This window comes from Chrysemys picta, chromosome 5 (genome assembly GCF_011386835.1).
Source record: "Chrysemys picta bellii isolate R12L10 chromosome 5, ASM1138683v2, whole genome shotgun sequence".
Taxonomy (NCBI): domain Eukaryota; kingdom Metazoa; phylum Chordata; order Testudines; family Emydidae; genus Chrysemys; species Chrysemys picta.
Genome location: NC_088795.1, coordinates 64,317,840 through 64,334,119, shown reverse-complemented (window position 1 = coordinate 64,334,119; position 16,280 = coordinate 64,317,840). Strand labels below are relative to the sequence as shown.

General features: G+C 40.2%; 1 protein-coding gene across 5 annotated transcripts in view; it reads left to right on the top strand.

Annotated features, from left to right (window-relative positions):
- The window catches only part of LOC101943306 (uncharacterized), a 146,538-nt gene extending 132,827 nt beyond the window's left edge, over window positions 1-13,711 (top strand). For 4 of the 5 annotated variants that reach the window (XM_065596489.1, XM_065596490.1, XM_065596491.1 and 1 more), the window contains one exon: window positions 7,126-13,711. In XM_065596489.1, the coding sequence (XP_065452561.1) occupies window positions 11,477-13,126 (1,650 nt within the window). In that variant the 5' untranslated portion in view covers window positions 7,126-11,476 and the 3' untranslated portion in view covers window positions 13,127-13,711. Of the gene's footprint in view, window positions 1-110; window positions 3,006-7,125 lie in introns of those variants that run through there. The other variant, XM_065596492.1, reaches the window with a different exon arrangement.
- Window positions 13,712-16,280: the final 2,569 nt, after the last annotated feature.

Below are 16,280 nucleotides of genomic sequence, written 5' to 3'. Positions count from 1 at the left end.
TTTTTTTTTTTTTTTTTACCAACTCAATCATACGACTTTTTAATTCTTCATGGTATTTTCTTCTTTAAAATGCAAGAACATATATACTTAAAACTGAGGCTTAAGTCTGACAAGTGATAACTTTGACAAAGATGCTAGCCTAAGAGATTAAGATATGTGCATTTTAATTAGTAAGATCTGCAAAGTACCAGTAGCAATCATAGAGGAATGAAAAATTCATATTCTCAATATTACCAATAACCAGGGTAAAAAACAGTGGGATTCATCTTCATTTACATCAAGAACGGATAATTAGGAAGGCTATTAAGAAAACCATGTCAGTCAAGCCTATCAAATTATTGTAAGAAATTTAATATCCTAGTTACACTTTTTATCAAATGAAATTAAGTATTTTTTTCATTTCTATCAGTAAGAAATAATAAACTATTGTAAATTGGTATTAATAATTAAAACTGCATTTAAGTAGACAGTCATCGTAGAGTTTGAGTTGAAAAATGTTTAAACAAGGGACTAAATGATCATATCTGTGAAAGGAAATGTATGCAAAGCAAATCTTTGACTACGCCTATTAAATTGAAATTCTCCCACTGTTTAAAAGGTACAAACAGCACTTAGGTGAGTTAATTGCCAGTTGTACCTCTGAAAATCTATCCCCTCGGGTATATTTGTTTTATGAATTTGTGCAGTTTATACTATGGACAAAATTGGTGGACTTACAAGATGGATAAGGAAATGTCATTTTTTATTATGAAACCTATGTGAGTAGCTTCTGGGTTTTGACAAAATATTGACTAGATAATTATTGCTACATTTTGCACTATTAACCCCACCCTGGTCCAAAGTCCACTCAAAATTCCCATCAGAGTCCCTAGGAGATTTGGATGCACAACAGTAAGATCAAGCTAAAGGCAAGAAGGTAAGTTTGCACTGAGGAAAAGGATCATTAGAAATTTCAGAATATAATATACTATGAGTGCAAATTATACACCGAGGCATTAATTTCTGTAGATGAAATACTTTTCTCTGGCTTCTTAACTTGAGATCAAGTCACTCAAAGCCTGCTGTTATATTTTACATCTATATAGCATCTTTTTATCTGAGAAATCTCAAAGCATTTGACAAGCTTTATGACATGCCTTTGAGATAAGTAAGTAGTACTGTTCTCATTGTAGATAGGTAAACTGAAACAGAGGGACTTACATAAAATAATACAGCAAGTTAAATGTAGAGCCAGGAATCAAACCCAAGAGTCCTAGAGCTCAGTCCTCTGTTTTTAGCTGTTAGATTGTGCTTACGTTTTGTTGTTGTTTGTCTGATTCATTCTAAGAGAATCCTTGGAAAATCAGTTTGAGAGAAAAAGGAAACACACCTTTTTAAACAGAGGACTAATGAAACTCTTAAAACAGAACTTGCATATGTAAACCATTGCAAGATAATGCCACCCTGAAAGGGGTTTTGTTTTGTTGTGTGTTAGATGAACCTCAGGCAGCACTGATGGCTGTGGATATGTCTACACTACAATGTAAACCCAGGGAAGCAGCTGGCTTGTGTTAGGGAACGTTGAGCTTGAGTCTACATTGTATCTTAACCCTACGTTAAGACTTTTCTAATGCGTGCTCAAACCTAGAGCTCTAATGTCCACACTGCAGTGCACAGACCTGAGACAAAGTAACCATATCCCAGAATCCCTAATGGCCCCTCCCGAATGATGGCCACTCTAGCTGTAGGACCATGGTGCATTCTGGAAAAACTTTACTGCCCACCCTGCATGTTACAGGAAATTTGAGCAGCCCACCAAAACAGTCTGCTGAGCAGTCACTTTGGTCTGTGTGCCCTCCCAGCGACTGGAGCCAGCAACATGGAGGAGGTGCCTTTTGACAAACTTCTCTTGCTTTCGTTTTGACTCCTGTGTCAGGAAACTGGCAGAGCATTTGCAAGGATCTGGTGGACATTTTTGGTGGTTTTTCTGTCCCACCAAAGTTACCTGATGGATTTCATGATGGAGCAGTGGGAGGAGGAGGAACTAGAGGAGGAGAAAAAGTACTCTGGTATTGCAGACTCTCACTGGGAGATGTTTCTCAGAATAATTAGCATAGCTGCTGATGCCCCTTATGTATACTCCAACTTCTGGCACAGGGCCACAAGCACAGACAGGTGGGACCACATCATCATGGACACCTGGGATGACCAACGGTGGGTCCAGAACTTCTGCATGAAGAAAGCCAAATTTCTGGAACTTTGTGAGTAGCTTGCTCCCACCCTCCAGTGAAAAGACACTCCTCTCAGTTCATGTTTGCCAGTCCAGAAGCAGATTGCTATAACTGTCTGGGAGCTGGCTACCCCAGACTGCCACAAGTCTGTGGCTAATAACTTTGAGATGGGAAAGTTGACAATCGGTAATCATGATATAGTTTATCCCAAGGTGGTGGGCATTAAAGATATTCCTGAGTAATTACTAGCTTTGAGAAAATGGTGTTTCCTAATTGTTCCAGGGCTATTGATGGGACTCATTTTTCCTCAAGGAGCACATGAGTACATAAACCACAAAGGTTACTACTCCATTTTTATGCAGGCACTCGCGGACCACAGAGGCACTGTTTATGAACGTCAGTATGGGCTGTACAGGAAATGTTCACAATGCTAGAGTTTTTTGCCTCTCTGGAGCCAACCTTCATGGACAGGTTGGGGCACTATTGCCACCAGATTACATTGACATAAATGGTGTTACGTCCTCACCGTTATTCTGGGGGACCCTCAATAACCCACTTTTGCCTTGGCTGATGAAACCCTACCCTGATTTCAGAGGCCATAGCGAACATTTAAAAAATAAAAGGTTTGTTTGTTTGATTATACTCTCAACAGCTGTAGAATGGCTATTGAATGTGCTTTTGGAAGATTAACATCACATTGGAGGTGTCTACAAACCCATTTGGATGCCAGTGTCATCAATGCTGCCCCTGTTAATGGGGCTTGCTGTGCTCTTCACAACCTTTCTGAAGCCAGAGGTGAGTCATTTCCCCCTGAACAGGACCTATGCTCCCTCAGCTAGAACGTGCGGGGTGTGCAGAAGTCAGGCAGCAGAAGTTAGGGATGCTTTGAGCTCCCCCATTTTGGAACTGCATAGCCCAATGGAAGAGGGGGAATAGTACCTGTGTGAATGTGCTTGTGGGGGGAAAAGTGGCTCATATGGGGAGGGGAGCAGCTCTTGGTAGGGGTGTGGGCTTGATTACTATGCAATGTAAGTCTGAATGACATGATGTATATTGAATTTGGTTGTGGGGGAGAAGGGGGCAGAGTGGGTATAGAGATGGAATTTATTTGTAAACATGTCTTAAAAGACTAAAACACTCAGACTTGGGAAGGCTAGCTGCCATTATAAAACCACATGCAGGAAATAGTTAATACCCAACACAATCCTCCTACCACTGCATGTCTCCTGCCCCCATGTTCTTTTCCCCTCAGTTGACAGCAGGGGAGGTAGGTAGAGGTTTCCACTGAAGAAGGGTTGAAGAAGGAAGCTTGCACGGGGTGTAGTTGCCCTGCCCAGCTGCTCATGAGTCCTGAATGCTTGGGCCACCTCAACATGGAGATGTCCAAGCTACTGCTGGGCTGAAGGTACATTGCAGGGTGGTCATGCTGTGGTAGTGGGGAGGCAGCAGGAGCCTGGTTCTAAATACACCCTTCCCCACAGGGGAACTAACTATCTGGAGTTCCTTCTTCAGGAGAACTTTGCAGCAATCAGCAGCTGTGAGAGAATTAACATGATGCTGAGTTAGCTCACACATGGCTTAACTCTGCAGCTTTACTCCACCCAGCACAGTTCTGGGGAAAAACTGACACACATTTATCCTTTGATAAATGATTTTGTGACCTACAGACTGCATGGATAACCCCTAACTGAAATGCACTAGATTTGGAAGTAGAAGTAGCTCCATAGACCCAGAAAGAGTGATTACAAAGTGACAAATTTCTTATAACTGAAAAGGAAAACAAGATGACTTTAGCAAACACCTATGATTTAACTGTTAAAATAACCTTTAGAGTTGTTTATGAATGTTTTGAATTCTAAGTTACCATTTTGAACTCTTTGTGGTGGGGAACACCTAGGCTGTGTGATACAATCCGCCATTAGTGGCCAAATGCTGGTAGCCAGGGTTTATCATTTTTTGCATTGTTTCTTACAGCAGAAATCCCTCCCATTACTGTAATAATAAACTCTAAATTTGAGCTATACACTTACTGGGCTCCAGGGCAGCTTCTGTCTCCACTGGATTCTCTGCAGGCTCATCAGTGGGCTGTTCCTTGCGGGGGTGGGAGGGGAATCAAATAGCTCTTCCAAATAGGGACCAAGTATTTGCTGTTGATCCTGATCCACAGCCTCTTCTGAGACTGGTTTCATTAAGAGTCACTTTCTGCTCCTTACTGTGAGCCTGCTGCTGGCTCCCATCAGTCCCCATGGTGCATTCAGGGCCTAGTAGGGCACCATCACTGCTGATCAGGTTGTCATGAAGCACGGTTGGCTCCATCCTGGGTGCAGTTCCCAGAATCTGGTCAAAGTCCTCATATAATGGGCATTTCATTGGCAAGTTGTGTGAGGTGCAGTTCTTGTCCCTGGTCTTCCAGTACTCGCCCTTCAGCCAAGCACTTAATACGCTCCCTGCACTGATCACCTGTTTGGAAAATTTGCAAAGCAGCAAGCTTTTTAGCTATTTGCTGGTACATGTTGTTGTTCCAGGTGCTTTTGCTGAAGTCCACAGTTTTACTGGCCTAGCACCAGAGAGTCCTCAAAATCTGGCTGCACTTCCATGACCATGAAGCAGCTCACTTAGCAAAAAGGCTTGATCAGTTTACTCTACGTGGCAAACCTATGTGAGGCTCTCTGATAGCGTACTTGCAGATTGGTGATTGGAAGAGAATGGTTAATGCTGACCTGAGCTGCGTCCATTCGCCAAACGGGGCTGGGGAGGGCAGCTTCCATTTTCAGTAGAGTGGATTGCAGATTGTTGGAATAGAGAGGATTAAGGAAGTTGTCCTATGGAATTGTGGGGTACTTCTGGCTGACTCCTGGGACCTGAGTCAAGCAGAGCTGTGCCTGCAGTGCAAAACCATAGGGCTCAGACTCTGGGTTCTGACTTGACTTGCGCTTGGACCCTCTGCCCTGCAAGGTCCTGGGATACTGGTTCAGAGTCCTGGATTAGTGCAATTGCAGCATAGATGCAAGAGGTGTTAGGTTTGAGCCTGGGTGTCAGAGAGGTTCAAAGAGAAATGGAAGGAGGGATGGGAAATTGTGCGCTGAAAATAACACTTGAGTGCTCATGTTGTGCCATAGTATATTTGTTCCTCTTTTTTCTTTTTTCCTTTCTGATTTGAGGAGCAGGTTGAACTGTAAAATGTGTACTGCTGGCTTTTCTAACAGTTTATGTAGTACTCCACACAAACGTTTTTCCCCCCTCTGGCTTGCTCTTCATTCTGCTACGGGTGAATCCATGCTGACTGACTGCTCTCTCCAATTATGTACCTGTTAGCCTTGAAGTGATCATAACCTAATGGGTGATATATTGCTGTAAGTGGCAAATTAAGTTTTTACCCTTTCAATTTATTGTTTATCAGCAATTTAATCTGTCATGCCTATAGTCCCATTGATGGTTTTTAAGGCAGCTTTAACTTCATCCCCACCAGGGTGGCCAGTGGTAGTTTTGCATATATATTATTGCATAGAGATGATCCAGGAAACAATATAAGGTTTGGGCTTCTAATTATTTCATAATAAATATCTTCCCTCCAATTCAAGTGCTGATGAACAATATTATACATAATTAGTAGCATTGTATATAATATTCTATTTAACATTGGGTGTAGAATAAATTGAAGGGAGAGGCATGTTCTGAAACAGCTCCTTCTGTCATGACTTTCTTTAACTTTTCTCATGTGGCTTGATTTTTCTTTCTTCTGCTACCCACTACCAAACCCATTTTTCTCAGCTTTTGTTTCTCAGTTTAAATCTATTTTTATCTAATGATGAGTCAGTCACTGGTCTCTAGTTTAACACATCTTGTGTTGCTCAGAATGGCCTCAAATCCTTCTCATATGAAGAAGAATAAAAGAACTAGCTAACTGCATTATGACTGTTTTATTCTATTCCACACCAAAAGCAAAGCTGGGTGCCATATATTGATTTCGTAAGTTCTTCCTGAGTCAATGATTCTTGAATAGATTTTTTTCCCCCCTCCTAACACAATTTCTGTCAGGTTTTATACGTGCATGCACCTTGGTTTGCTACTAGTTTGTCTCACCCATAGCTTATATAAATGCTGCAGTTTTTGTTTTCTTGTACTACTTGTTAAATTCCGCTGCAGCTGAAATAATTAAATTGTCATCTAATTATAGTGGTGCCACTCAGATGGCCAGAGTTAAGGTTGTGTCAGCATTTGCATTATAAATCCTTAATATCAAGGGTTTATAACAGCTCAACTATAAAATGTGTTTTGAGCTAAACCTTGGTTTGCAAGGTCTCAGGCCAGCATTGAATTCTTTTTAAAGCATACAATTTGAAAATAACTTAGTTTAAGTGTTTCAAAAATAAATTTAATGCTTGTGAAAGTGCTGGATTTGTTGCTCTGCAGACTACAGTCCTCTATTTAACCACTTAACAGGTACAGCAGAGGGCACTGCATTATAAGTTTCTCCATGATGCCTGAAACTGGCCTCATTCCTGACTTGAAAGAAATAATTCCATAAAATGAGAGGATAGCTCAATCTGCATGTAAATTAGCATTTTGCTGGCAATAAAGGCCAATTACTGTCAATTATGGTGGTGGCTTACAGGATCAATTAATGGACAACCATTACAACTAACACGCAGGGACTGGACTGAGACCACCAAATCATATTTCACTTGCTCTCAGTCATCAAGGAACTATTAGATGGTGATGAAGGCTTCCATTACCAGTCTCATAAGCCCAGCCCTCTAATCATTTTTAATTTGAAGAATATGTTAGGAAGAGGGAGGAGGTCAGGTAAGGAACTGGAGGCAAAGCAGCCCACAGAAATGGATTGATTTAGGTATTTTTAGAACTGTTGCCTATAATTAAAAAAAAACTATTTTTTCTGGATTTTTTTTTCCAGGTGTATCAGCGATCTCAGCTAAAGTGGAGCCTCAATTTCTCAAGGAAAGAGATGGAAATAATCTCACTGAAATAGATTTTTCAGGGAAGCTAAAACTCTTGATCACATGACACCCCTCCAATTACTTGGGGGTAGGCTTCCCACCATGTGTCTTACCAGGTGACCTTGAAAAATCTTGTTCCTATCCAGTTAGTACAAAGTCAGTTTGGGGTATGAACACATTTTATCATTAAACATGGTTGGATGCAGTTCAGGCTCTTACTAAGATTGAACATCTCTTTCAAACAGACATTATGACTTTCATGAAGAAATCACTTGGTGCAATTCTTTGGCCTGTGTGATGCAGGAAGTCAGGCTAGATGATCAGTGATCTCTATGGATTTTAAGGTCAAAAGGGTCAAATCCTGCTCCATTGAAATCAATGACAGAATTCCTATTGATAATGGGCCATAATTTCACCCTCTGACTATATTAATCAAACCAGGGAGATTTCCCCACCTCCCCAGTATTTGTATTACAATAGTGTCTAGAGGCATCAAGAAAGATCAGGGACTCATTGTACACTCTCACAACAACCCACATGGTCCCTATTCAAGGGTCTTGTAATCTAAATAAGAATCTATAAATTACATATACAAAACAGATAAAGGAGGTATCTCAGTTTTACAGATGGGAAATAGAAGTACAGAGATATTAGGTGGTTTGCCCAAGGTAATGCAGGAAATATATGCCAGAGCTAAGTATTGAACCCAGACTCTTGGAGTACTTTTGTGACTTGAGTTGAACAATTCACAGAGAGCTTCTGATTGCGAAGATGTGAATCCTTTTCAGTATATCAACTTGCTGCTTTCACATGTGTTGTTGATGAGATGACTGCATAAAAATCTTCATTTAAACTAAGTAAAAAGATTCATAGGGTCAGCCCTTTCTAATGCCCATTTTAGAATCAAATTTACATCTGATTGAAATATTTTCTGCTTTTATAAAGTATTTACATTATAATGCAAAATCATGAATGTACGATTTTATTACTTGTTTTATTCTTTAAAATAATCTTCAGTCATTAGTTTTCTTTTGTCCTTCGTCTTGGATCTTCAGTCTGTATTCGGATCTTCGCAAGCTGGGATGTGCCCATGAATCTGAAGAAAGAATATGGGCTCTAAGATTTGTTAGCGGTATTTTTTTCCTTCAGTCTTTTGAAAATGAGAAGACCAAATTCTAAATCTTTTCTCTAGTCTGTTAAAACATATATAGTACCATAATAGTATGTCCATAACTTCTGAAACCTGATTGGATAGAGAGTTCACAATCACCATATAGAAAAGAAAAACTGTAAACAGGTAGAACTGATTGGTTAACTGATTAAATTAATATATAGTGCTTTTTACCATTTATCACCTATATGAAGTGTTCTATCAAGTGCAAGAAATTCTGGCAGCTCATTCTTCTAACAAAGTGTATAATGAAAAAAGAAAATGGCATGTCAAAAATACATCCCTGTATTACAATTGTTACAATATTTAACTAAATCTCATTGCGCTCCAAAGACTGTAATTATGATGTTATCCTTGAGCTTTATAAATTGGCATAAATGAAAAGCCCTTGGAAGCTTTCCATTCATGAGGTGCTCTTGCATTAGGTATAGCAGTTTTCTATCCCTGGTTCCTCAAACAGATTGGCCAGATCAGATGTTTAAACACCTAAGCTCTTCTCCTTGGCACCTCACCCCTGGTTTGCTTAGGTGGCTCCTCATTCAGCTGGCCAGTTTCTGAAAATCTTTCTTAGGTAATTAACACTCCCCATGCATTCCATGGGGCGCTGAAGGTCATGGAGTTCCCTAATTTAGGACTGAAAATTCCACTAGGCAGTGGGTGGCCAATGGGTTAGGCATTGCTGCACTCAGCTGAACACCACCTAAATCCTTCTAAAAGGCTGGGCCTCCATGACTAAGGTGATGCAAGGTTTGGCAAAGATTGAATATTGTTTGTAAGATCCTACTGGGTTTTTTATCCATTTCTTAGCTCTCTGGAGAAGAGTCAAGCAGATTGCACTATCTTTGCAGCTTTGGTGTTCATATTAACGATCTACAGAGTGATAATGAGTTACAGCCTGCTGATATTGACAGCTACTGCGAGTGACAGCCTCTGAGACTATAGCTGCTCTCCAGATCTTAGGGTCAATGCTGCTGCTAAGAGACTTTAGAATCATAATAGGAAAAAACAGCATCACATTATGACATGGGGAATGAATGTGCCACAATTTCTGCTTAGACAAATTGACAATCCTGAGGCTACGTCCTCAGTACGGGGGGCGGGTGGGAGTCGATTTAAGATATGCAAATTCAGCTACACGAATAGAATAGCTGAATTCGACGTATCGGAGCCGACTTACCACACTGTGAGGACGGCGGCAAATCGACCTCTGCGGCTCCCCCGTCGACGGCGTTTACTCCTATCTCTGCTGGTGGAGTACAAGCATCGATTTGGGGATCGATTGTCGTGTCCCGACGAGACGCGATAATTCAATCACCGAGAGATCTATTTCTATCCGCCGATTCAGGTGGGTAGTGTAGACCTGCAGTGTCTCAGGGAAGACATGGATGAAAGTAAACCAGTTGCTCTGGGTCCTTAGTCCTTCTTGCAAAAAACAAAATGAAGGCAAAGTAGTTGCTTTTGAAAGCAAACTTGTTCAGCTTAGATCAACCTGTGATACCTAGCAGCTGAACTAACTGTTTATCTCAAGCCATCTGCAAACACTTGTAAGGTCTCCCATTATGTAATCAGCTACAAGACATCGGGTAAACGTTTTGTGGGAGAGTGACGGTTTCAGCTTTCTGATTGTCAGGCAGAACTATCTGGGGTCATTTCATACAGGGTGCTGTTCTTGATAGCAAATATGAACAAACAAGTCAAGGCAGAAACAATTTTATTTTACCCTGATCCTGACCATCTGGCTACCTAGGTAGATTTTTCAATTGTTTTTGCTTTAAAAAAAAAAATCTTTTAAATCAGATACACTCTGAAAAACACAGAATGATTCAAGGAACTTTAGAACATATATTTTTCCCTCCACACCCAAGTCTTCCAAGACAATAAGGAACCACATCCAAAGAATGCATCTGAAGTCTGAAACCAGTAATGTTTTGACTTTTATCTCCTTGTGCAATATTCCGAGTACGCACGCGCGCTCTCTCTCTCTCTCTCTCTCTGTGTGTGTGTGTGTGTGTGTGTGTGTGTGTGTGTGTTTTAAAAAGCTTGTTTTGAGTTTGACCCTGTTTATACATCCTGCCCAAGTGCCACTTTGCTCCATTTAAGGTGGTCTTATTTTAATCTAAAGTTCACAGGCAACTCTCTTGCTCCTTTATTTTCCACTTTGTTAAAAAAAAAATCACTAGGGAACAGATTTTACTGTTAACTTGATGCGTTAAGAGGCAGTTGAGAGTTACTTTCTGCCCTAGATGTCTACCAGTCTCTATCATTAGCATCTGAGTCACTGCCAGTAATTACCTATTTCTTCATCATAGGTCTATTTTGTTCACTTCTGGAATTTTTTTTAACCCTATTTTACTTTATCTGTTTCTTTTCTTCAGGCTCATTTCATTATTGACAAGTTTCTTTTTACTTAAAATTGTTTCTGCTTTTATTGTCACTAAATTACCTCAACAAAGAGTGTTTCTTTCATTGCATTTTAGCTCTAAAAGCTCTTTCATGGAAGTTCAGGGTCAACAGGAGGGCTTATATAAGCAAATTAACATTAGGCCTGGTCCAGCTTTCTGTGAAGTCAATGAGAACTTGCATTGAAATGAGTGGAAGCAAGATTGAGATTATTGGGGTTATCATAACACTGCTCTACAGCCAAAATGCTTCTGAAATAAATGTAGTCAAACTTTACTAATTCTGGGTCACTGAGAATGAAAATGATGCTTAAAATTGTTGATTGGCTCTAGTTTTCAAGATATGCTATTGGGTCAGTATATACGACCCTTGACTTGGGAATGGCGGAGGATAAGTGAGTTATAAAGGGAAGGGATCTCAATTTAAACCAGAAATGACTAAAATACATCTTTGACTGGATCTATGAATAAATCTATGACTGGGTTTGGACAGTACTTGATTTTTAGGCAAAACAATGAATGATGCAATCTGAAGCTGGTATTGCGTCATACATGATATGAATTGCATCATGTTATTCCTAGAAGTCATGGATGATGCAATCATAACGAAGCTTACATCACTCTGCTGAACAAATTGCCCTATATCAGCTCTAGAAATCATACAGTGACGTGCTCTCTTATTTGTCAGTGTTTGATTTTGCAAAGGGACACATTTTTGTTTAGCCAAAGTGAGCAGAGATGCCTCGTACTTGTGTGAACAGTGCAGATAACTTCTGCTATGTTTGTGGTGAAGTGACTTTTGCATCACAAAAGCGCAGTCTAACCACTATGGTTAAGAAAGCCTATCACCTTTATTTTGGCTGCAAAATTGGAGATCAGGACAAGAGGTGGGCCCCACACATATGCTGCAACACTTGTGCAACAAATCTTTGCCAGTGGTTGAACAGGAAAAGGAAATCTATGCCTTTTGCAGTGCCAATGATTTGGAGAGAGCCAACAGATCATACCAGCGATTGTTACTTCTGCATGGTGCCTCCAGTTGGGAAAGGTGTGTCAAAGAAGAAAAAGTGGACTGTGCATTATCCAAACATTCCATCAGCTCTACACCCAGTACCCCACGGAGAAGGACTGCCGGTTCCTGATGCACCAGAGTCATTCTCACTTGAGTCAGACGAGGAAGAGGCTGAAACTTCTGGTCCTGAACCATCAATGTCACAGGACCCACGTTTTCTCCCATCCTCCTCCTCTGAACCACACCTCATAACACAAGGTGAACTGAATGACCTTGTCAAGGATTTGGAACTACCCAAGAGTAAGGCAGAGCTGTTGGGCTCCAGACTACAGCATTGGAATCTCCTGGCAGGTGATGTTAGGGTTTCCATGTTCCGTGACCATCCAAAGGATCTTGTCCCATTCTTCTTCATGGAAGGTGATCTTGTAGCCTGCAATAACATGGATGGTGTGATGGCAGCCCTCAACATCATTCACGATCCAGATGAGTGGAGACTGTTCATTGATTCATCGAAGACGAGTCTTAAAGCTGTTTTACTGCATAATGGCAATGTTTTGCCATCAATTCCAGTTGGTCATGCAGTCCATAGGAAGGAAACCTATGACAACATGAAACAACTTTTGAGGTGCATAAACTATGACCAACATCAGTGGCAGCTTTGTGGCGATTTGAAGGTTGTTGCTCTCTTGCTTGGTCTGCAAACTGCATACACAAAGTACTGCTGTTTTCTCTGCAAATGGGATAGTCGTGCAAGAGATTTCCACTACATCAAGAAAGATTGGCCACTCCGACAGTCATTGGAGCCTGGGAGGAAAAGTGTTCAGCATCCACTACTTGTTGAATCAAGGAAGCTTTTGTTACCACCCTTACACATCAAGCTGGGTCTGATGAAGAACTTTGTCAAGGCCATTGACAAAACACAAGCAGCTTTCAAGTACCTCCGTGGAAAATTTCCAAGGTTAAGTGAAGCTAAGATAAAGGAAGGTGTTTTTGTTGGTCCTCAGATTCGTGAACTTCTTCGAGATGATGCATTTGACCATGCACTGCGTGGCAAGGAAAAGACGGCATGGAAAGCCTTCCAGTTAGTGGCAATAAATTTTTCTCAGAAACAACAAGGCAGACAACTACAGGTTGTTGGTGGAAAATCTCCTCAAGGCATACAAAAGCCTTGGTTGCAACATGTCACTAAAGATACATTTTTTGCACTCTCATCTAGATTTTTTTTTTTATCCACCAAACTGCAGAGCAGTGAGCGACGAGCATGGCGAGCGATTTCACCAGGACATTGCAACAATGGAGAAACGCTATCAGGGCAAATGGAGCCCATCAATGCTTGCAGACTATTGCTGGACAGTGACAAGAGATGCTCCATTTAATGAATACAAGAGATAAGCCAAGAAGCGTCGAGTAGACACTGAATAGGACTAAACTATGTACAGAATAGTTTTTTGCCTTTTGTTTCATAATAAATTTGATTTATATAACCCTTTTGCTGATTTTTAAAGTGTTCCATAAACAGGACAGGTGAAATATTATCATGTAAAGCAACCATAAACACATGAAAAGACCTAGGTTTACAATTTATGATTAAAACTCTACTATCTACACAATATACATAGACACAAAATGTAAAAAACCTAAATATCTTAGAAACAGTAGCCAATTAGTTGTTTTAATCGTCTGATTTGAATTCAGCACATCAAAATACATAATAAATAGCACATTTTATCTCTGAAGCAGACGACTTCTCAAAAATTGTACACCAGTGTAATATAATATAACACTTTGGACTTTAATAGTGTCAAATCTGATATCACAGTACTTTAATATAGTTATATAACAGAATTATACATAGAGCTTGGTGAATGATTTTTCAGTTCACTGGCAATTCCAAAAAGCAAAATAATTAATTTCAGGTACAACAAAACATTTTTGTTTTGATAAAATTGAAATATTCAGTTTTGATTTTGACAAGTTTAAACCAGCCTTTTATCGGTTGTTAATAAAATGAAACTTTGACACAACCAAAAACACTTCAAATAAAAAAATTCAAAACATTTCATTTTGAATATGCCAAATTGAAAGACTTTTTTTTTTTTTTTTTTTTTTTTAAGAACAAAGTTTGGTGAAATAGATACAAACTTACAAATGTTTCGGTGTTGTTGAATCTGCATTTTTATCTGAAAGAAAATAAAATTTGCACAAAAACTTTTGCCCAGCTCTAGTTATAAATTCTTGCAATCACAGCATAACGGGGTAAGTAAGTATTTGAGGAGGTTGCCTGCATTTGGGTTGCTTATTACTTCCTTCTTCCCCAGTTTATTTTATCGGTTTGGACGACTATAACAAAACTATCCACACCTAGGAACCTGATATTGTTGGCAAGGGCCATTAATGACTATGGGCGCAGCAGCTTAGCAATATGAACTCAGCTGTGTTGTATTATGCAATGTTTAATTTCCAGGTTAGATAGTTATATACTTAATTGGGGTGCTATATAAGTACAAAGGATTATATACACTGGGCTTGATCTCCTCTCATTTAAGCTTGTTTTACACTAGTGTAATTCCATTGGCTTCATTTTACTTGCTTCAAACATAGACCAGAAGAAAGTGGAAAAAGAATCTAGCTCACTATATGCACTGTGATTGAACTAATCCTGCTTTCTTAATACTGGAATCTTTGCTTTCCTATGTTAGCAACACAGACTTCCATAATTCCGAGAAGACTTTTGATTCCACAAGATGTTAACTAACAGAGGGTGAAATTCACCAGGGCCTTGGAGGGCCTTACATGGGATTTCTGGTGCATTCAAACCATGCAGTGATTTTGCACTGGATCGTGTAGTAACTGTGGAAGCACAGGCATGAGGAGAAGGTTCTGCACTGTCTGTACACTGCAGAGGAAGTCTACCTGCTGGCCTCAAACAGGCCAGTGCATAAGGGGGATTTGAGCGCAGGCTTGAGGGGTAGAGGGTGAGGCTGCAGAGATCCTGCAGAAAACAAAGATACAGAATGGGCAGCTGCTGCTGTTCTAGTCAATGAGTTGTGGAGGACAGGAGTGAGGGGAATTAACTTTTCCCTTAGCTAATATACAAACCATTCCACTGGGTCTGCATATAGAGCTGAATATAGGTCTTATATTCTATTAAAAACTGTTGTACTCTCTCTCTCTTAATTTGTTGAGAGGCTTTCAGGGCTGTCACCTTGGTTCTCATTAGGTCATTTTGTGTTGCTTTGGGCTTCTGAAATGGACTGTTGTGTTGTCTGCAGGTGCCAGCATGCTGGTATGAAGGATGGTGCTGTCTGTCTGTACCTTCATTACATTCCTTCCAAGCAGGGCTGGCTCCAGGGTTTTGGCCGCCCCAAGCAGCCACCAAAAAAAAAAAAAAAAAAAAAAAAGCTGCAATCTGTGTCGGCAATTCGGCGGAAGGTCCTTCGCTCCTAGCGGGAGTGAGGGACCGTCCACCGAATTGCCGCAGAATAGCTGGACCTGCCGCCCCTGTCCGGAGTGGCCGCCCCAAGCACCAGCTTGCCAAGCTGGTGCCTGGAGCCGGCCCTGCTTCCAAGAGACATTTCCCAGCTTCTGTCCTTTCCATTCTGTTATTGCCAATGTCAGTTATGCGCCTTTGTATGCTCTTGTTCTAACAAGTGTTGTTCATTCACTCCACCTTCCCACAAACAGGATTAAAGTTCCTCCTTGGGAATTTCACCTGAGGGAAAAGCAAACATATTACTAACATCCCTCATGAGTTTTAGAGGTCCATGCCCCTTGAAAGAAAGGATCTTATTTAGAGACAGATCATTGTCAGTCATTTTTATAACTCCTAACCTGATGGAGGAAAGAGGGTATGATTTTTTAAAATTATCATGAGAGAGCTAAATATTGAACATGTCAAAGTCACTTAAGATGCATTCCTGTCAGATATCTGTATGATTGCTTATTTATTTTGTCCTCATTCCAAATATGATTTTAACTGGCCACCTCAAGTCTATTATACACAAATTCTATGATATGTCTAATTCACACTTACACTAAGGGTTATTTATACCACCCTGGTATCATAAAAGGGTCCTAAAGTGGATATACATTACATCTGTTTTACATTGACAGAATGATTTAAAGGGATCTTACTGTAAATGAGAATTGGGTCCTATAACTTGAAAATGCCTGAGTATTTTGATAAAGTCATTGTATTCTATGGGAAATAAAAGTAGAAGCATAAAGTAAGATTTCCCCCTCCCCCTGAGGAGGCCTTAGTTTTTACACTTTAGATTGGCTGGATCACCCCATATTACACTATGACATATTTACCTAAAATATGACCAATTATGGCTTTGTTAAAACCAAATATGAATAAGAAGCTTATCATGGAGGCATTTCAATTTAAGGGGGGAGGTAGAAAGACACCTGAGATTGGCTAGCTGGAGTCCAGCACCTAAGTTTAAAAAAAAATCCTATTTTAGAATGTATTGAATGTGGTGCATCCTGTTTGCCCCATGCTTTGAGTCAGCATAGGATGAATTTACC